Here is a 23541-nt window from a genome sequence, read left to right on the forward strand (position 1 = left end):
AACGCACTGGACGAAATTGTGAGATTTGACCACAAAATCTAAAACAGGAATATTTTAATATCACACCAACGAGTGAAAGACCTAACAAAAATGGTTGAAGTAAAATTTGTTTATGTAATTACATAAGACAAAAAATTATTTGAAGAACTGTGCAGTTGTTGTTGTTGTTTGTATTAATACGACTTCTAAATACAATGTTCACGTATTTCAAGTAATCTTGTTGATATTAGGTCGTCTTTCTCCATCAACAAATGTTTATGATGTGAATAAAACACAGAAAGATAAGAGCAGGACATATTTTAGGGGAATTTATTGACGTCCTTTACATAAAGTTTTAATATAAAATCAGATATACATCAGTTTCTTAACAACCATACAACTACTTTGTTACTGCTATTTTCGTGAACTAAAAAACCGTGACTCATGAAGAAATTATCGCTACGAGACGTAAAAGCGTGTCGACTAATACAAACCAAAGACAGGGTTATTTATTACATGAGAGGCGCTGTAAACCGACTTTCATGTGCTTACGTATCTGAGCAAAAAAGAGTGATTATGACAAAAATCGAGTTTACATTATTATAGAACGCAAAACTGTCTATTTAGTTACTGGCTGATTTCTTCGATATAACCTGCATGTATTTAATTATGTACTTCAACTGTTGAAATCAAATACGACGTTTTGGTAGCCACACTGATTTCGCTCCATTAGTCACTGTTCAACGAGCCAAAGTACTGTAAACAAACTCGCTTTCTTTTGTATTTCTAATAATTTAGTGTATTAAAGCTTTAAACTAAAAACCAGTGAATTGTTTTTGAAACCATTTATTATTTAGTCTTAAATTGTCGTAACCATACGTTCGAAGAAATATATAAAACCTTTTTTCTTTGTCATACCAAATGATTTGCTTCAGATATTTGTCAGTAAATCGGAAGTCTTTCGTAGTAATTTTGTGAAGGTATACCTGACAGTATGTGTTTACTTATATCAAACCAACATCATGTTATCTGATGAGTCTACTGAGGGGAATCGAACCGCTGATTTTTGTCTTGTAAATACGTAGGCTTACCGTTTTACCAGTTGGGGAAACCTGACAGTATTTTAACATGTTTATTATTTGAGTTAACTGCGTTTTTACAATGGTACCGTGGAGTGAATCTGTCTTACTTTTTATCGTGTGAATGTACACAAAACTACACTAATGTGTTTGGAATACATTTATTGGCATTAAGGGAAGAAAAAAACATCGCAGTAATGTCTGTCTTGGTAATGTTACTTTTTAGTTTATTTCAGGTGTACCAACACAATGTTGAACAGTTTTATGTCACTGTATATTCCTCTGTGATTTAATGTAAGTGCTATCAGTGGTTAGTTATTGGACGAATAAGCGATAACATTCGATGCAAATCTTACGACGTAAAATTGATGGGTTAATCAGTGCACTAAACTTATAAAATCACTGGGTTAAGTAGTGTACTAAACGTGTAGAATCACTGGGTTAAGTAGTGTACTAAATGTATAGAATTACTGGGTTAAGTAGTGTACTAAATGTATAGAATTACTGTGTTAAGTACTATACTAAACGTGAAGAATGAGCGGGCTAATTAGTGTACTAAATGTATAGAATTACTGGGTTAACTGGTTAACTGAACGTATAGAATTAGTGGGTTAAGTAGAGTACTAAACGTGTAGAATCACTGGGTTAAGTAGTGTACTAAACATGTAGAATCAGTGGGTTAAGTAGTGTACTAAACATGTAGAATCAGTAGGTTAATTGATGCATTAGACGTGTAGAATCAGTGGGTTAATTGATGCATTAGACGTGTAGAACCAGTGGGTTAAGTAGAGTACTAAACGTATAGAATCAGTGGTGCACTAAACGTGTACAATCATTGGTTAACAGGCACAGTAACTTAAACTAAAGCATAATGAACGAAATATGAAAACCATAACATACAGGAAATTTAAATCCCCAAACTTCTTAAAGCTGCATATTAATCCTAGTTTTGAAGACCAATTGTACTCAACAAGTATCTGATGGTAAATAGTTTTTACTGTTCAGAATTTACTTCCCAATATATTTTTCAACAGAAACAAACGGGTACTGTGTTGACCTTTCTGACATGACCTTGTTATGACCTTCAATAAGTAGCCTTTATTTTTCAACAACTTTATTGATCCTCATCAGAGGTGATAGATATTTTCATTATTAATTGTTTATTAAATATATACCATAATAGCTCTTTATTTGTCTGCACTTTGCTTTTCAAATCTTAAAACAACGTAGTTTCTGGAGTTATTTCAGAAAGTTTCAGACTATTAACATAATGTATTTTGTAACTTATTAATGCTCTGTGTTCTAACCTGTTTGGTCAATAACTGAATCATTAAATACGTAACTTTAAACACAGATTTACTCAATAATTGAATGCGACATTTCTAACCCTAATCCAGTGCCGAACAGCTTTACAAAAGCGTTAGAATTTATAGTATAAAAGATAGATTGATCTCTAAATTGGTTTACCTGTTCTTATAGTAACTAAAGCATTAGGAACGTTTAGGGTTTTATTTAAGATAATAATACGTCATACTTATAAATCTCGTGAAAAAAGCTAGAAGTATGTTTTATTTTGAGTTAAAAAGTTAGAAGTGTGTGCTTTATTTTGGGGCTACAAATATTAGATGTGTGTTTTACTTGTATTCCATATTTCCTGAATCTCTTACAGAAAATATTATTATGTTAATTTGTGACTCTTATTATATATTTACAATTTTTTTTAAAAAAACAATCCAAAAACTGGCATGGTTGTGTAACTTATAACTTGTTTACACAGTTAAATTAATTGTATAGATACACAACTAGTAAACAAAACATTGTTGAAATCCTTGTATTGTTTAGATAGTGTGATATGTTTCTCTTTTAATTATATTTTACTAGAGATTCTGAACAGTTCAGTTTTATAGTTTGATAATTTGCTCACGAGTGTTTTAAATCGATCCACGAAAATCGCTATGACAATCGAATCTTAACTAAATATTAAGATACAATATTATTGATTCTTCGCTCTGTTCTGATTTGTTATCAAAATTTCATAGTTTCTCAAATAAACATTTCCTTTTGCCTTAGTCAAATGAACTGCCCCAGGTTTTACTGTACGTAGCGCCAGTGCGTTGTTTTTGTTGCGTTCACGAATGGCAGACGATTCAATTGAAATATCAAGTCTTCTTAACCAGTTCATTTCCGATTCGTTTTTTAAAATTTGTAATATATTATGTTAATCTTTTAGAACAAGATCATTGTATTGTCTAAATATTCTAATTTATCCATAATTTTAAATTTATTCCATGAGGATAACAGGAATAACAATTTGAGATCCCAGAAATCTGTGTTATTTCAGTTATATCAGTGTTAAAGTAACAAATTCTGGAAAACATGGATCTCTTGAGTACCACCTCCAACAGAAGTTAAAAATATCTCAAATATAGTCAAAATAAATCATATTAATAAACTAGTGTCGAATCCCAGTGGTATAAATTTGAAATTATGCAATTGTTGTTGAAAATTGAAAGTTATGTCATATTTTAATATCACTTCTGTGTATTATAATACCACCATTTTGTTCCATTCTTTCGGATGTATACTGTTTTCTGCAAGACGTTCTGCCATGTTCCCGGTTGATGTTTCGATGCATACGATGTCCTGGCTTCAAATACATCTCATTTTAAGTACGAGAAGATTTTAATGAGTTTCGGACATAGCGTCAAAGGGGAAAGGTCACGATGGAAGAACTAAGAAAGTTATATTCACATTTCTTCACTTAATCCTGAACGTGTTTTAAATGCTAGAACTAAGACTAGTTTCAAATTATGGAGAGTAAAGTAACAGAAACGATGATATAGGTGTCGCGATCGTAGCTCTGTACTTATTGAAATATTTTGACAACAGATAGATAGATAGAATATTGTGTGGTAAAACACGGTTTGAGTACAGAAGAATTATTTGTTTAGGGTTAAGCACAAAGCTACACAACTGGCTATTTCTGTTCTGCCCACCCCGGTTTCAAGTGACATACCCACGTGCCACTTGCCGGAGAGAATAACCAGATTACTGGTTAAATCTCCATCTGGCTAAACGTAGCTAATTGTTTCACAGAAATTAAACCAAATCCGTTAAGACAATTTAAAATGAAATTACTGTATAAAAGGTCCTAATAAATCAAGTTTGCAAATAAAACAATTAAAAGTTTCTAAAACCACCTGTCGGCGTGACTAATGGTGCTTTGTAAACGTGGTTTTCTTTGTGTCATTTTATCTAACTGATACATTATCAAATGTGAATAAATAACTGGATTTTCGTAGCTAGTTAAAGTGCTACGACTAACAAGCAAAACAGAAAAGGAAACTTTCTGTTAATTAAAAAACACTGTATGATCAACTACGATGTCTCTTTCGTAATCCTACTTTCACAAATACTCTTCTATTTATACTGATAAGTGCTGTAAGTGTATTCAGTAAAGACACGTGAATTATAACCGTTACTGCTTGCATTTCGCGTCGTCAAATAACGACAACGAAAACTCAACTAATTTCGTCGAAAGAGGTGCACTTGTTCTGAGTCAATAGAGTAACAAGTAACACAATAAACAAGTGAAACTGGCAGTGCGCACAACAAAGCGGTGTTCGATTCCAACCAGACTAACGTAATAAGTTTTGTTAACAATCCTTGGTTTTTGACGATACTTCTCCATTGAAAGTTGAAACAGTTTTTAAAGTGTGTTAGTCACACGGACTGATGTTCATATGGCGGAATTATCCAGCACGCCATAACTACAGCTACTATTGTTATATAGCACTAAAATAATCTACGGTTGTTTTTTTTTCTAATTTTTTAAAGTCTCTCACAAATCATGTATAATCAAACTACGGTTACAGTTGAGCTTTCCTATACATCCAAGAACATGTCTACTGTTTCGAGGAAAGTATCTGGAAAGGATATAACATTTGGTAGACATGACATGAGTGAAGCGTGTCGCGAAAAAAAAAAAAGAACTATCTGAACAATGGAGAAAGAAGCCCTAAGACCTAGAGTGTAGTGGAAGTTGTTGGTAAAGATGATACGACCAAAGGCACACAGGGTAAGGGTGTGAGCATTTCACCTACAGACATTGTCTAAAATTTCCTATGGCATGTTCGTAAAGATGACTGATATTTCGTAGAGAAAGCTAGTTTTCCATATATTCATTGAACAACAATAGTTTTTATTAAAGGGAACGTTCACCCTTCGAATGAACAAATTGTATTGCGTTTACTCCTCGTGCACCAGTGAATATTTCATCGTGTTATGACGCAAGATGCTTAAAAAAAAAAAGCCAACACTTTTCCGAGGATGACTGCCATGTTTGGTGTAAACAGTCCGCGAATCTTTAACAATTTCTCGATAAAAAAAAAACTAAGCACAAAAACCTGTAGAATATTCTACGTCATCATTAAGTATCTATCTATGTATGTGCTAGATTCCATATTTGGTGATATGCAGATTAGAAGAATCGTAAACTCTGGATCGAGAGTAACCTGCAGCACCGAGTTACGTTTAAAAGTTGACCTTCACACAGGTGTCGTGCGACGAATCGTTTCGAACGAGAAATCACGAGAGTATTCTCTGTTGATGTCAGCTGTCGTTGAAACAGTATAGCACGTGGTGTCCCTAGAAAAAGGAGGGAAGTTGTAATAAGCCAAGTCTCTCATTGATTCCGATAGCGGTATGCCAGGATTCGTGTTGCGGCGCCCTCTACTGGTAGAAGGGCAGGGAGACGCATCTCGTGATACATCACGCGCTCGACTGTTGCGTCGGCCACGTGGGTGGCGCCTGCATGGAATGTGGTCTTCTCCATCTTGTAAAAAATCTTCATATTTCAACCTTTCTGCACACTTTTTGGAATCCAGCTTATACCACTGAATGTATAGGTATACAGCAAACGTTCCAGATAGTTCACACAGTAAGATACTAGCAATGGCTAGGGCAAAAGTGTAACCATAGCGATACTTGAATATCGGTCCTTGGAAAGAAGACTTCGGCTGTAGTTTGTTTCCAACTTCGGCTTTGAAACTTGAAATATAGATGACCACACCCATAAGATCGAGTAAGCCTAAAATACATATAAAAACAGAGAAATATATATTTTCGGATTTTTAAGGCTTAAGACATTTGTATAACATTAAAGTCAAATTGGAAATAAAACAAAACGTTACTAGAAAGTATTTTTAAATGATGCTATATTTAGATAGTTCATATATACGATATACCGTATTTGAAAACTACTTTTAGCCAAAAAATAAATAACGCAAGTTCACACTAGACGTTTTTCTATATCGAAAATTGTTAGGCTTAAAGTTTATCGCTATGTTTAGTGGAAAACATTTTTTTTTTCTATCTTTGTAATCGATTGTACTGTGATGTCAAGTTACATTTGTTGACCACGACTACATTTGTTATCGCAACGTGTATAACATGTATCACATCATCTAATACATCAATACACTATACTGATAAAAAGGAAAGAAATAATAAGGATTGTAGTTGTTAAGGGGATTCGCCTAATGTTTACCATTAAACTACGGATCGTTAGATCCTAGGTTCGAGCCCAAGGTATGGCCCCTCAAATTGTTCTGCACTTTCAGCTCACTGGCTGCTCTCCTTTAGAATTAATAACAGCTATGCATGAGTCACTGACAAGGCGTTTTCGCTCGTGAGTCGCATGAATCACGGATTCCCAATGCAAAAGTCGTGGAAAGAGGGGGGATAGTGCTAGCAAATATTCAAAATCCACCATTAGGTACATTGTTAGGGTGGGTCATAATTCGTAAGGGGTAATTTCAGGAAGGGTAGGAGATGTTGTACCTGGAAAGTTGGGAAACCTCAGGAATATACTTGGCATCACTTTACACATTATTGAAATACATTTAGTATCAATGTGCATATTGTTGTAGTATATTTTGTATCTCTTTGTATATTACTCCAACATATTTGGCATCACTTTACACATTGATGCAATATATTTGGTATATTTCATATTGTCGCACTATATATGATATCTATTTGCATATCGTTACAATGTATTTGTCAGCACATTACACAATGTTTCTATATACTTGGCATCACTTTACACACACTTTTGAAATATGTTTGGCATCACATTACACATTGATGCAATATTTTTGGTATCACATTACACATTGGTGAAATATATTTGGTATATCTTTTCACGCTGTCGCTGGCCCAGCATGGCCAAGCGTGTTAAGGCGTGCGACTCGTGATCTTAGGGTCGCGGGTTCGCATCCACGTCGCGCCAAACATGCTCGCCATTTCAGCCGTGGGGGCGTTACAATGTAAGGTCAATCTTACTATTCGTTGGTAAAAGAGTTGCCCAAGAATTGGCGGTGGGTGGTGATGACTAGCTGCCTTCCCTCTAGTCTTACACTGCTAAATTAGGGACAGCTAGCACAGATAGCCCTCGAATAGCTTTGTGCGAAATTCCAAAACAAACAAACACTTTTCACGTTATTGGAAGACGAGCTCAACACTACGAATTAGTAATCATGAAATAACATGTTTCATGTTAACATGAAATCTTGTAAGACTTCCAAAGTTTGTATTGGTAGGTGAATTGCGTATTAGTTTATTTTCGAGTAGAAGGAGGATATTATTATTACAACATATTATTGTTCATGTATGCTAAATTTGACTGTTTTTTCGTTGGGTTTTCGAAGGCAGCCAGCCATTTAACATCACTCATCCCCAACTATACCTTTAACAACAAATAGCTGTTGAAAACGCTAGCGTGCTTGACGAAGGGTTTTGATCACGTGACCTAAAGTAACAAATTTAATTAAATAACTATATTGCATTATTTTTATAATGATTAAAATCCATTGTTTTGCCAGATGAGGACTAACTGTGGTGTTAACGATAAGTTAGACCCTAATTCCAATTAAATGTCATGACACTGAGACAACGTAGGAATGTTTGGTTAACCCTAACAATACAAAATAATCATTGTAATAAAATATAAGGCAATGATAGAGTAAAAATAAAAAAAAAATTCACATATTAAACATTTCAACCAACACTGTTTATGGTTTGTTTTGTTTTGGATTTCGCGCATAAGTAAACGAGAGCTATCTGCGCTAGCTGTCACTAATTTTGCAGTACAAGATTTGAGGGAAGGCAGCTAGTTATCACCATCCTCCGCCAATTTTTGGGCTATTTTTGTACCAATGAATAGTGGGATTGACCGTAACATTATAACGTCCCCACGGCTGAAAGGGCGAGCATGTTTGGTATGACGGGGGATACGAACCCGCGACCCTCAGGCTACTACTGTTAATCGAAATATATTAAAGAAAGATTGGAATATATACTTAAGAAGAATGGTGGCTTGCTTGATGCAACATCATACTCCTTGCTGTGTTTGAAACGCCATTTGTACGTGTAAAAACTTGAATACATTTGTACATCTAAGAACTTGAATACATTTGTACATCTAAAAAATTGAATACATTTGTACGTGTAAGAACTTGAATACATTTGAGAAACGTAATGATGGGATAACACCAAAACATCTTAAAATTAATTTATATACGGATATTAAAAAAACACAACAAAACTGTATACCTTTCATAAACATATATATCAGGAAAAACTCGTGAAAATTTTGAAAGTATGAGAAACAAAATAGGGTGTTGCACTTAACCCTGGTATTTTGCGGTATTTCGGTCTTTCATTACGGTTGTGAATAAACTGTTAGAGACGTTTAGCAATCCACTACAACTATTTATCTGCCTTTCTTTCGGCTGAAAGCCTAGTAGTAGTTGTTAGTATCAGCCAGAATCAATTTGCAGCTGCCACGTGCCATAAGTAGATAGTGAGAGTTCTAAATGGGTTGGGAAACACAGCGATGAAGAAAGATTTAAAGCAGGAACATTTCAGTTAATGTTCAAACATATTCTGATTCACTTCCAAGTCCTTAAGTTAAAGCAAAGCATCAAATTATTTTTCTGAATCAAAATCACCATTAATCTTGCGGTTGAAAGAAAATTCTATTCCCACTCCTGGCTAAAAGAGCGTGTTACGGTAAGTTTCATCTTACAGCGCCATCTCATAATCAAAAGAAAAAAAGTATGTTGAAAATAATAAAGTAAAGTAAATATTTCTAGTTGCTGTTTTCTCCTTTTTCAAATACAGAATATTTTCTATACACTTTGATAATATTTGTTGTTGTTGTTGTTTCAAATAAGAATCGTGACCTTATTTTTTGCTTATGTTTTGTAAGATCTAAAAATATAATTTTTTAAAGCTGTTTACAACTTGAAAGTATGTGAAAGGGGAACTTCCTGGTTTTCATTTTTCATTTCTGTTTTATACTAAGAAAAGTTTGTTAGGCATTATTTAAGATAAATAAATAAACTATACATTCTGAGTAAAATGAAAGACGAAACGTTGATAAGAATAATATCTATTATCTGAAGTTAGACGTTTTTTTACTTATTTAGATTCGGCAAGACCAGGTAGGTTCAGGCGTTCGATTCGTAATCTGAGGGTTGCGGGTTCGATTCCCCGTCGCACCAAACATGCTCGCCTTTTCAGGCGTGGGGGCGTTATAATGTTACGATCAATCCCACTCTTCGGTGATAAAAGAGTAGCCCAAGAGCTGGCGGTGGATGATGATGACTAGCTGCCTCCCCTCTAGTTTTACACTGCTAAATTATGGACGGCTAGCGCAGATAGCCCTCGTGTAGCTTTGCGCGAAATTCAAAACAAAACCAAAACCTTTACTTATGTATTCGAATCCCACAGACTCGTTTCAATTTTACTGCTTCATAAGTAGCTCTGGATTTGTTATAAGTACTTTAAAATTAAATAAGATAATATACAGGTTCTTGTAAGAACGTTTTCTCCTAAGTATTCAAAGTTATAAATACAATAATTGCATTTTAGGATTAGGCCTAAAGTTGAATTTTTAAAACCAAGTAGGGAGCAAAATAAGTAACGATATACTTATAATAGACAGTTTATAAAATAAAGTATAAATTTTATTTGATTGTAAAGTATGAGTCAACAAGCGGTGTTAAAATAACAACAAACGTTAACAGTTTTCCATTTACTTCAGACCCTACATAAACAAATCTAGCAGTTTTGCGTTCGAGCATTTACTTATACTTATTTTAGTCAAAAAAAAAAAAAAAAAGTAAAAACAGCAAAATAATGCTATGCCGATATTTTTAAGGCTGAAAGGGTGTTATAGTGTCACTATCAATTCCATTTTTCGTTGAGCATAAGAGGCTTAAAAAAAGTATTACTTTCTGTTACTTCTAAAACAATCACTTTATTTAGAGACATGTTAAATATGTGAACATTGATCAGAAAGTAATTTAACATTATTAATATTATACGAGTTTTATTAATAGAAAAATACAATATTTTTATTTCACCAGGAAAACTAACGTTGAAAATTTGTTTCTTTCAGAGCAAACCCACATTGCGCAATCTTCCATGTCATCCAAGGTTTTAGAATTGTAAATATATAAAGTTACCGTTGTTCCATTTGATACAATAACAATTGTTACGATGTTTACGCCTTATAGTTCTTTAGGGTTTGGTTTGTCATAAATTTCGCGCAAAACTACTCGAGAGCTATTTGCGTTACCCGTCCCTAACTTAGCAGTGTAAGACTAGATGAAAAGCAGCTAGTCATCACCATCCACCGCCAGCTTTTGGGCTACTCTTTTTCCACCGAATAGTGGGATTGACCGTAATGTTATAACTTCCCTACGGTTGAAAGGGCGAGTATGTTTGGTGTTATGGGGATTCGAACCTTAACAACCTGGTCATGCCGGGCCTAATTCTTAAGGGAACTTGAGAACTAAATTTGTGATACAACAAACTGTAAAGTGTTATTCCTTTTATGACTTTGTAGAGAATGCTTTCACGCTCCATTTTAGGTAATGCTCAACAATATACATTGTCACTTAGGAACAAAACTATGATTTGATTGTTCTTAGGTCAACTACGGTGTTTAAATATGCATGTTGAATTGTTGGAAAGCTTTGTTTTTTTACAGTCTATTGTTGTTTTTCATACCTTCGATGAATAAGAACAAAATAGTTTAAATAGGAAGTTCTATGATACGAAGTTGTAGCCAAAAGATAAATAACACTTACCAAGTATTGTTTCAGCTAAGCCTCACGTTAAGGTTATGTGTTAAATTATAATATAAATATATAGAGTTATTGTATATAACGGTTGAAATGGTGAATAAATATAAATTAATAAATATTCTTTTGGAATTTTAACACATATATTAACTATTTGGCCTTAAAACATAAAGCAAGATGAATCTTTATTATTACTAGAATAATTTTTGTTCTTTGTATGGTTGAAAGAATTGATAGTATGTGTTTGTGTTTAAAAGATTTTAAGTGTTCAAAAAACTATTTTAATACATATATTATCTAATACTTTACCTTAAAACATAAAATAATCGTTTATCACTACGAAATGCATTTTATCATTTTTATAGTCGAAGGCGTTTAAAGTTCGTGTCGGAATGTCCATACTATGTTTTCTATTTCCTTACCTTGACTAAGAACACTAGAAACTAGGTTTCGATACTTGTGGTGGGCAGAGCACAGATACCTCATAGTGTACCTTTGTGCCTACCTTCAAATAAAACCTAACCTAAAATAAAGTGAGAAGGCTAAAACGTGTTGTTATTTAAGAATTTTTTCAGAATGCACCTATACATTTGTTCTTAACAACATTTCATGTTTCTGTGTAGTTCTTACTAATAATGTGGTGATTAAATAATTTCTTCGATATTAATGAAATAAGTGAAAAGTAGGTGGATTCTGAAAGTACAGACAACTTTGTTTTCATTAAATTATTTAATTTTCGTTAATAACTCAGTAATTATTATCTGCCATCTTTGACGGGCATTTGTACAGGTATTCATATCACACGATATTTGTGTTCTAATTCTTGAAAACCCTTAAGGGACTAGATTTAAAATATAATATTTAGAACTGTAACAAAGGTAATACTGAGGTATTATGGTAAAAGTAACTATTATTGCTGTCCCAGTGGAACATAAATATATCAAACTATTTTTTTTTTAGAAACTAAAACAATATAAAAGTAGTGTAAACGTAAACAATGTTGAATTTTACGATAATTTCTTTGTACAGTAAACTCGACTTTTTTGGCGGTTTGGAAATTACCGACTGTTTTTATGGAAGTTTGCAGTGAGTAACTTTATTTCATTTTTTATTTGTCACAAAAACAACTCAAAGTAAAGAACCGACCAATAACATTAAGAGAAATTACCTGTTTTTAAATTAGATAATCCAATGAGTACAATTGTCGGATTAATTGTAATGTTAAACGTATTTTTGATTCATTTATTTTGTGTGACTCGAATGTTTCTGGACAGTACAACCGTCAAAAACCATGTCTTTACAAGAAATTTAAAAATCCAATGGTTGTATAACCTGTCAGCAGGTCCCAAGCTGGTACAGCCGTAAGTCCACGGAGTTACAACGCTAAAATCAGGGGTTCGATTCCCCTAGGTGGACTCAGCGGATAGCCCGATGTGGCTTTACTACAAGAAGACACACATACACAGCTACCCCCAGTTCTACAATTAAAACTACTTTATGATGACGAGAAATCCAATTAAATAGAAATATATTCCAAAGACAGCTAGTACGGGTATTAAAACTTTAATTAAAATAACGTATAGAACAATGTATCGACCTTCTTAGGTCATCTTCAGGTTAATAATGAATATAAGAAGGTGGAAACATTGTTCTGTACTTTATTTTAATTAAAGTTTTAATACCCATACCAGCCGTCTTGAGAATACATTAAAACCATTTTAGTGTGGACCCCTAACTGGCACAGCGATATATCTACGGACTTAAAACGCTAGAAATCGAGTTTTGATGCTCGTGGTAGGAGGAGCATAAGTTGAACATTGTGCAGCTTTTTGATTAATTACAAAAAAACGACCAAATTTTGCTGTTGTTTCGAACCGAGTTTTGTAAAATCATTTTGAAAAACCCAACTATTCAACAAATTTAGGATATATTGTCCCTTTTGATTTTCAAACTATGTTTCATAGAACGTTATGCCAGAAGAATGTTTGTTTATTTCAATTTCGCGCAGAGCTACACCAGGGCTATCTGCGCTAACTGTCCCTAATTTAGCAGTGTAAATCATCACCACCCACCGCCAACTCTTGGGCTACTCTTTTACCAACGAATAGTAGGATTGATTATGACATTATAATGCCCCCACGGCTGAAAGGGCGAGCATCTTTGGTGCGATTAGGATTCGAACCCACGGCCCTAAGATTACGAGTCCAATGCCTTAACCCACCTGGCCATGTTGGGCCATGCTAGAAGAACATAAAACTTCATTGCAATAAACGTTTATTTTTTGCCATTTTACCAGCCAACTTTAATACGCCACATTTGTTTTGCGATGTATACCTAAGTTTTAATAATTTCAGAGCATAAATACATTGAAATTGGGTATACAAATATAATCTATGGGAAAACGTATCGGTTGATATACATAAACGCCTTATCAACCATCTTAACATCCAATCCGTTTCTTTGTGTTTGTACTTTATATCTAGGGGTTCAAGGTTCCATCCCGTTGTTGTACTTTGGAGCCGCGGATACATTATGAGAATGACGACAGAGTCACACAACTCGTTCTGACAAAAGGTGTCAGAGAATCTATGTGTAGGTGTTGTTAATTAAATGTTGTTCTTCTAATCTATCAGTTGACAATTTAGTACATGTACCCCTTTTGTGACTTTGTGTATATATTATACTTAATACAACTACCGCAGTTATGGTTCTCAATTAGTAATGTGGTAATAGCGTGTTCGAATCCCTGTCACACCGAACATGCTCGCTTTTTCAGCCACAGGGTCTTTATAATGTAACATTCAATCCCGCGTTTTGTTAGTAAAGAGTAGCCCAAAAGTTAGAGTTAGGTGGTGTCGATTGACTGTTTGTTGTTTTTTTAATTTTGCGCAAAACCACACAAGAGCTGTCTGCCCTAGCCGTCCCTAATTTAGCAGTGTTAGACTAGAGGGAAGGCAGCTAGACATTATCATCCATCACCAACTCTTGTGCTACTCGTTTACCGAGGAATTGTGGAACTGATCGTCATTTTATAACGTCCACACTACTGAAAGGACGAATATGTTTGGTGAGACGGAGATTCGAACACGCGACCCTTAGATTACGGGACGAGCGCCCTAATTACCTGGTCATGCCGGAGCTCAGTGTGATGTTGAATAGCATGCCTTCCTTTTAGCTTATCACTTCTAAATTAGGAACTGTTAGCGCAGACAGCCTTCTGGTGTCTTAATGCAACATTCAATAAATAAACAAGCTACTAATACTTTGATGAGTTTGTACCGTATTATTCCATCAGTAAAGGTTTGCAGTTTTCTTTTGATGAAGTTAAAGTTAAATATGCTTTTCTAGTCTTTTTAGAATAAATCACTGACACAAAAATCGTGTTAATTTTACGTTCCCTTGTACATAAGACCTGTAACAGAAATTATGTTAGCATACCTGATAAGATAAAGGCAACACCTCCAGCGAAAGTTAAAATACGTCGTCTTCTGATCACGTGACCACAGAAACAAAACATTTCGCCGGTAAGAAGGGTTATGGAACTCATAAAAATGAAAGTAGCCGCTCTTTTCATGGAATCTGAAAAGACAACATTTATTAAGAATTTAATATCTGAGTGCGAAAACTTATTCGAATGTTTTCTGATGATACGAATGACATATGACCATTATTTATCTATCAAATAAGAAAGTATTGCGACAGCACTTTGTACTTCCAACACATAGCGTTATCGTGAGTCTGTTTTACCACCACAGTCTTTTGTTCTTAAATAATGTGAAAACGTTATCGTAAATTTGATTTTTAGAGCCTACCTAAACTTATCAAAATGTTACATTTTATATTTGGGTTTGACAAAACGTTAAGAGATACAAAATTAGCTCAGGTGGAGACTGTGTTTGAGAATATTATTAAAACTTACAAGATAAAAAACCCAAACGAAACTAATTTTATGAATCATAGTAGCCACAATAACTTAGAAAAGCATATACCGTACTGAACATTTACTGGTATAACGAATTTCTTAATGTTGTAAATTAAAAACTGAAAATATATATATATTTATTAGATTGTCCCGAATTATCATTAAGGGCTCTTACATTATATATTCAGCCATAAGCCTAATATCTCTCAAAATTTGTTCAGCTTAAGATATAGGTTAGTCCTAAGTCCACAAACTAAATTGATTATAAACGATGTCTTATCGCTTTTTTCATTTGTTCCCAAAATCTAGACTTAAATATTACAGTTGGGTGACTGTTGATTGCTTCAATTGCGTTTTGAAATTTGGTGTCATTTTGCAGATATTAAGGTTTACACCTTCTATAGATTTCATGAGTTGTGATTTAGCTGAATATAATAAAAGTAGACTAAAATTTTATGAGATTTTAAGCAGCTCTTATTAGTAATTTTTTTAGCTAAGCCACATTTAGTTATCTGATGTGTCCACCGGGGGAATCGAACCCTGGATATTAACCTTACATTGTGTGTTTGCTTGTTTTTGAATTTTGAGCAAAGCTACGCGAGGGCTATCTTCGTTAGCCGTCCCTAATTTAGCAGTGTAAGACTAGAGGGAAGGCAGCTAGTTATCACTACCCATTGCCAACTCTTGGGATACTCTCTTATCAACGAATTGTGGGATTGACCGTCACGATAGTGATGTCGAGAAAACCCACTTGTAGAAATATATATGCAAATACGGCTCGTTTGGGTTGAATATTTTCTCAACCCAAACGAGCCGTTTTTGCATATATATGACCATCACATTATATCGCCCCAACGGCTAAAAGGGCGAGCATGTTTGGTGTGAGAGGGATTCGAACCCGTGACCCTCGGATTACGAGTCGAGTGCCTCAACCACCTGGCCATGCCGGGCCTTAACACAGAATAGTGGGATTCACCGTCACGTTATAACGGCTTCGGAGGTGAAAGGGCGAGCATGTTTGGTATAAGGTGGATTCGAACCAGCGACTCTCACAGTGAATATTGCAACACCATATTTTTTTCATTCCACAGAAGTTTGTGTATTGGTTGATGACACGCTGGTTGGACGTTTTGTTGTTTTCATTTGTCCTAACATAGCTCCTTTACGAAAGCAAAATAAACTGCGCCCAGAAAGATAACCAGGGTATGACTAGATAGATCTAAAAGTAGATTTTTAAGCCGAATTTTTCACCGAAATATGTGATTCTGAACAGTTATAAAACCATGGATTACCACGTTTGAAACGTTGTTCATACTCCTAGTCAGGATTAGAATAGACCTAATACACAAGAAATCCAACTTAGTAACAATTATTAACTTTTCTTCAGGACTAGACTAGACTTGACACACGGGAAATCCAACTTACCAACAATTATTAACTTGTTTTCAGGACTAGACTAAACCTAATACACAGGAAATCCAACTTACTGACAATTGTTAACCTGTTTTCAGGACTATACTAAACTTAATACACAGGAAATCCAACTTACTAACAATTATTAACTTGTTTTCAATGGTATACACTGTATGGTAATTAAATTATATGAGTTAAGAGCCACACATTTACAGAGACTCAGCGCTAAGCTAGATAGCTTTTAGTGCTTGAATTTTGGGTTCGATTCCAGTACAAATTGGCACCTAAGAACAAGTAAACAAGAACGAGTGAAGTTTGATTAAATATTGAAAGACAACGTGCACAGTTAGTTGCTCATCAAATATTCATCTGATGCTAATATGTCTTATTCAATTCCTTAAGAGAGAACATAATGTTATCTATAACTCTCATATCAAATGTGACTCTGATTACTTTCATACAGCGTTATTCTATCTACATAAATATAACAGTGTTGTTTGTCCATGTAGTTACTTCACGCGCCGCGGACGGATCTTCACCAGAATTATTATGGAGGTTCATTAAGTCCAGTATAGCGTTTTGCAGGTTTTATGAGTATTTTTGCGTATTTTAACAATATTTCACACCCTGTAAATATATCTTCCCCAAGTTTGGTTTAAGGGTTTATTGGGTCAATGGGAAGAAACATACAAATTTAAGTTTTGCGTTTGACATTTTGGGGTTTTTATGGTCGATTTTTGTTATTCTTTTGTCTCCTTTTGATGGATTCCAATCATATCTGGCGTGAAGGTTTGTTGAGTCCATGTGGAGACATAAAAGATTTACAGATTTACATTTTGTTATATGTATTTTTTACCATATTTCAGCGTTTCTTTATTTTATTTTTTACAATTACAAAAAAGGAGGAAGTTTTCATGTTCTAAGATAATCTTTCATTAATCATGGATTTGCATAACTTCCGTCCAAGGAACTCGTGCGCCACCTGGTATTTAATATTTTAATTATTTGCTGCACTGTTTGATTTTCCGCTCAGCAGGAAGCCTGAAGGATTATAACTCTAAAAATAAGATTTTCATATAAACAGAGCACAGGTATCTTAGTGCGAGGCTAACGGCAAACAAAGTAAAAAAAAATCCATTTTTCACAGTTTGTACAACATTCTAAGTGATGGCAATTGGCTATATTATTCGCCCAGCTTATAAAAAACACATCACACACTTCGTCAAAGTGAAAACTTACACTGCCTAATGGGGAGGGGGTAACTGCCTTCAAATCGTACTTTGTGTTTAATTTCTCGAAGACAGAAACATAATTTGCGTAGAAATTCGCCTGGAACTGCCGTTTCATACGCTAGAAGTTCATTTTGCACTGCTTTGTAAACTTACATTATATAAAAAGGGACACTGTTAGTATCGTGACGAAATGACTAACTGCAATTACAAGTAAGACCAACAACGTTCATTAATTATTACTTACGGTAGAGTTACTTAAAGATCAAGTTAGGGAAGTCTTTGTTTCTATACGGATTTAGCAGTGACACTTTAAAGAAATATTCCTTAATTTAGAGTAATGATATTTACGTGTTTTTTTTATTGTTGTTGTAAATTTAGAGAGATTTTCAAATGCACGAAAAAAATAAATTAGGTACCTAACTCATTACACGATTTACTAATGTTGTATTTTTTAATGGACTTAAATGTACGCCACTAAACTTTTCACTGATTCTTTTTGCGAGTTAACATTAATATATGGCAGCTGTGGGACAACAAACTGGTACAGCTACTTTTTGTTACAGACGTTTTGTGCCTCCGGTGATGAATCCTTTATTTAAAACACGTTTTCCTGGTTACAAAAATGAGTTGTAAAAGCATGCTTAAGGCTTCTGATCAACAAAAAATACGTTTATAACGAAATTCTTTTTATATTTCATATCTCCTCGTTTACTACCTGACTGGCATCTAGTCAAGTGTTAACACCAATCACATCAACAGGACTTCAACGGTTATCAAGACTTATATTTAATTATGTTAGAAAATTATTAACCTCACTAGATTGTTTACTGTAAACGAGCGCAGCAAAGCTTTTAAAACAATTTAGGGTTTTGACCTCAAGGCGGCTTAATATTAAAGTAGCTTTTTGTTTTCTGAGAATACAGTTATCGCTTGGCAACTACCAACTATTGAAATTAAAAATTTTAATGTATTGTGCAGTAATCTTAAACTAATCAGTCTAAGCTGAATATATATATTAGTGACACAAAACTAATATTTGATGATTTTAATTAACGAATATTTAAATTAATTTTGTCTTTCTAAGCCTCTAAATATTTGAGAAAAGGTTTTGTTTGTTTTGAATTTCGCGCAAAGCTACTCGAGGGCTATCTGCGCTAGCCGTCCCTAATTTATCAGTGTAAGACTAGAGGGAAGGCAGCTAGTCACCACCACCCACTGTCAACTTTTGGGCTACTCTTTTACCAACGAATAGTGGGATTCGAATCCGTGACCCTCAGATTAAGAGTCGAACGCCTTAACCCACCCGGCCATGCCGGGCCTAAATAAGTAAAGAAACGCCTAACTTTAGATAATAGATATTATTCTTATCAACGTTTCGTCTTTCATTTTACTCAGAATGTATAGTTTATTTATTTATCTTAAATAATGCCTAACAAACTTTTCTTAGTATTATACAGAAATGAAAAATGAAAACCAGGAAGTTCCCCTTTCACATACTTTCAAGTTGTAAACAGCTTTAAAATATTATATTTTTAGATCTTACAAAACATAAACAAAAAATAAGGTCACGATTCTTATTTGAAACAACAACAACAACAAATATTATCAAAGTGTATTGAAAATATTCTGTATTTGAAAAAGGAGAAAACAGCAAGTAGAAATATTTACTTTACTTTATTATTTTCAACGTACTTTTTTTCTTCTGATTATGAGATGGCGCTGTAAGATGAAACTTTTAGTCAGGAGTGGGAATAGAATTTTCTTTCAACCGCAAGATTAATGGTGATTTTGATTCAGGAAAATAATTTGATGCTTTGCTTTAACTTAAGGACTTGGAAGTGAATCAGAATATGTTTGAACATTAACTGAAATGTTCCTGCTTTAAATCTTTCTTCATCGCTGTGTTTCCCAACCCATTTAGAACTCTCACTATCTACTTATGGCACGTGGCAGCTGCAAATTGATTCTGGCTGATACTAACAACTACTACTAGGCTTTCAGCCGAAAGAAAGGCAGATAAATAGTTGTAGTGGATTGCTAAACGTCTCTAACAGTTTATTCACAACCGTAATGAAAGACCGAAATATCACAACATGCCAGGGTTAGGTCTATCACCTGATTTTGTTTGCGTGATACTGTACTCTACCAGTGCTGGTAGTCGAAAGGTTATATTTGACTCGTGGATGATATTGTAACTTTTCTAGACTGGTGATAGTAGTTTAGTTTCAGCTAGAGTACAATTAAACAAACTCCCAGTTACAAGCACAATGTGTTTCGCCCAAGATCAACTTTGAAAGAGATATATAAAAGATAAATACCATTAAGTGGTTTGGTTTTTGTTAAGATGTACTGTTGATATTTTTAGTTTTATTATTACTCAAATAATTCTGTTGTTGCTTAGAAGCCATTTTGGCACCTCGCCACACCATCAAACCCTACTTTGGTACTGACCAAATTGTTTTACAACTATCTAATTTCGTTCGAACTCAGCTAGTTTCATAGGTAAGTCTGGAGGCTCACAGCTCTAAAAATTAGGTTTTAATACCCATGGTTTACAGGGCACATTGTGTAGTTTTTGAACTTAATAACAACCAAACAATCCCTTTTAGAAACAACTTGCTTTTTCAGTTTAACGTAAAAGCCAATTAAGGATAAATTGTACTTTACTACCATTTAAAAATCCCACTTAAAACATAAGTTTTCAAACATATGGTAACGATTTAAATTTTTACAGATCTCCTATAGTGCAAGCTGTCAACCGTCAGACTAAACAAGAAGGAACAACCTTAAACGTCTTAAGCTTGTTCGCCATCTTAACACATAGAATAAACATAAGTAAACGGAAAAATGTCTTCCTTTCGTATTAAAATCACATAAGTTTCTTATCGAGGTTTAGCGAACTGCACAATTTATTTCTCAGGTAGCGAGTGTCCTCTAAGTTAATGGTTTCTAATGTGTTGGATTTACATAGGCTCCATGAACAGTAGCAGTTACTGTCCTTCTGAAAAATTAATCTTGTCAGGTTAACTTGTTTCCTTAAAAGGCATGGCCAAGGGGTTAGGGCACTTTTCTCGCCCTCCCTCTAGTCTTACACTGCTATATTGAGAGGGGAGGGGCTAGCGCAGATAGTTCCTGTGTAACTTTGTGAGAAATTTCGAACGAAATAATTTATTAACTAAACACAGCGTACAAAAATCCGATATCAAACGTACAGCTTACACACAGAATGTGTTAGCATATACTTTTTTGTTAAAAAATACAATGTTTTCTCTGGTCTCATTGTTGCAACAGAAAACAATGTTAATTTCTAACGATCGTTTGTTTGTTTGATTGGCGTTAAGAACAAAGTGGCCTTTGGTCAGTACATAATAACTTAGGCTCGACACCTTTGTCAACGTCTTTCTTTTTTTTATCTTAGAAATGTCGCAATTTGTTTCGAAAGCTTCAAAACTGACATTAAATATTCCTATACACGATGGATATTTCGTTTTATTCTCCGTATTGAATGAAATATAATAAATTCAAGTTTATCACCGTGAAACTTCTAACAATTTGCACTCCAGTAACTAGGCTGAAGACTAATACCTCTAAAAACAGAGTTTCGATATCCGTAGTGGGTATAGCACAAGTATGCCATTTTTAAGCTTTGTTTTTAGCAATGAAACAATCTAACAGTTAGTGATTTTAAAGACTGAAGCCCCCATCCTCCCACTAGCAGAACGGTATTTCTGATAATTTATAACGCTAAAAACCGGTTTTCGATAACCGTAGTGGGCAGAGCACAGGTAACCCATTGTGTAGCTTTGTGCTTAACTACAAACAAACAGTCAAAGTTTAATCCAGTTTTACTGATTGTGACGATCGCTTATGCACTAATTTATAAAATGTTAATTGTGCCGAATAAAAATGAACAGATACTTTATCCAGTCACTTAAATGTTTATCCTTCTATCAAGTAAACTGCATTGACTAGCTCAAAGCTTTGCTGTTTTTTAAACACTTTTATAAAGACTAGTTTGTTTTAACAAGCGATTTAAAAAATAACAATGGCTTAGATTTATTCACTGTTAAAACTATAGATGATAACTGAATGTGATTTAGAGAAGATCCCTTTAATAGAATAGTGTGGTTGTCCAATTGATGTAGCCAACGTACACGTGCACACCACGATTAAACCTTAGTATTTGAATTAAAACTTTTTTTGTGTGTGTGTGCGAAAAAAAAAACATTTAATCGATTGAAACAAACATATTTAAACAGCAATAATAACTTTACGAATATATAGTACACGACAGTAATAGACCATCTGAATATTTGATTAAATTTTCGTCACGATAATTAGAAAAATAATTCTGTGTTTATAACTTTGATGTCATTAAATCTCTTAAATTAATGTTTCAAAGAAGACAAACATTAAAGCAAATTTATTGGTAATACACTTTATGTCTTACATGGAATAGCCATTGTCGAGTCGTTGGGATCCGGGCTATAATCTTCTGTAGGAAAATAGTCGATGTAGAAACAGCGAAAGTTGCTTTTACCAGCTAAAAAGGAAGTAAAAAGGTTAGAACACATTTTTAAAGCAACTAAAATTTATATAAAAACGACATATATCAATATTTTGGTAATTAGATTAGTATCTTTCATCTGATTGTATTTTTAATAAATAATGAAGAGATCAAAATCATATTCCAAGTGCTTTCAAAGACTATTTTTACCTCGTTTATGTCTCATATTCTAGATGTCGTGAATTCTAAGGCAAGTAATCGTTATAGAAACTCTAACCACTGAAGTTTCTATTTACTACTCTCAGAACATTGATTTTCATCTGACCATTCAGAACGACCTTTGAGTCAAATACTCAAGGTATATATATATATATATATACACACACACATACACGAGCAGTTTGTTGAAAGGTTGAATAAAACGCTTTTGTTTTGTTTTAAGTTTATATTCCGGAAACAAAAGTGAGTTAGTCAAGTCAAATAAACAAAAAACAGCCGTATGTGGGTCTCTTATTAAGTCATCCAACGACTGTCTTTGCCACTATTGTAAGAAACAAATGTTTAAAAAAGAGTGCATTTATTACTATTTTGAATTTCGACATAAGCATGTTTTTAGTAATTTCACTTTCTTTCTCTGATAAATCAAGTTTTACTTGGGTATTATGATGTCTTTCAATATGGAAAAAAAAAATTCTTTCTAGAAAAGTATTAATGTTCGTGTTACTATCGTAGCTGAAGTTATTCTAGTGACGTTCTGGGTTGTACACAGATTCTGGTGGGTAGGGCACTCAACTCGGAATGAGGGGGTTCCAGGAATATTCGCCCTTTCAGCTGTGATGGCTGATTCCACTAATTGTTTGTAAATAGTGCCCCAACAGTTTACACATGAAAGCGTTCAACAACTACCTTCTCATTAGTCTAACACTTCATAATTAGAAATTGGTTTGGTTTATTTTGAATTTCGCGCATAGCTACATGAGGGCTATCTGCGATACCCGTTCCTAATTTAGCAGTGTAAGACTAAAGGGAACGCAGCTAGTCATCACCGCCAACTCTTGTGTTAATCTTTTACGAACGAATAGTGGGATTGACCGAACTTTATAACGTCCCCTTGTCACGTTTGGTGTGACAGGGATTCGGATCCGCGACCCTCAGATCACGAGTTGAGTGCCTTAACCACCTGGCCTTGCCGGGCCTCATAATTAGAGACGCCTAGCGAAAATAGTAACCGAGTTTTCTGGGGCGTTCTAATAGT

At 34.2% G+C, this 23541-nt stretch overlaps 1 protein-coding gene across 1 annotated transcript; it reads right to left on the reverse strand.

Moving 5' to 3' along the window:
- Positions 1-307: 307 nt before the first annotated feature.
- LOC143255032 (voltage-dependent calcium channel gamma-7 subunit-like) lies at positions 308-22317 on the reverse strand. Its single transcript, XM_076510046.1, has 3 exons — positions 22230-22317; positions 14651-14791; positions 308-6147 (listed from the first exon to the last, which is right to left on the reverse strand). The coding sequence occupies exons 1-3, from the start codon at positions 22240-22242 to the stop codon at positions 5606-5608; spliced, it is 696 nt and encodes a 231-aa protein (XP_076366161.1). The 5' UTR covers positions 22243-22317; the 3' UTR covers positions 308-5605.
- Positions 22318-23541: the final 1224 nt, after the last annotated feature.

This window comes from Tachypleus tridentatus, chromosome 7 (assembly GCF_004210375.1).
Source record: "Tachypleus tridentatus isolate NWPU-2018 chromosome 7, ASM421037v1, whole genome shotgun sequence".
Classification (NCBI taxonomy): Eukaryota; Metazoa; Arthropoda; class Merostomata; order Xiphosura; family Limulidae; genus Tachypleus; species Tachypleus tridentatus.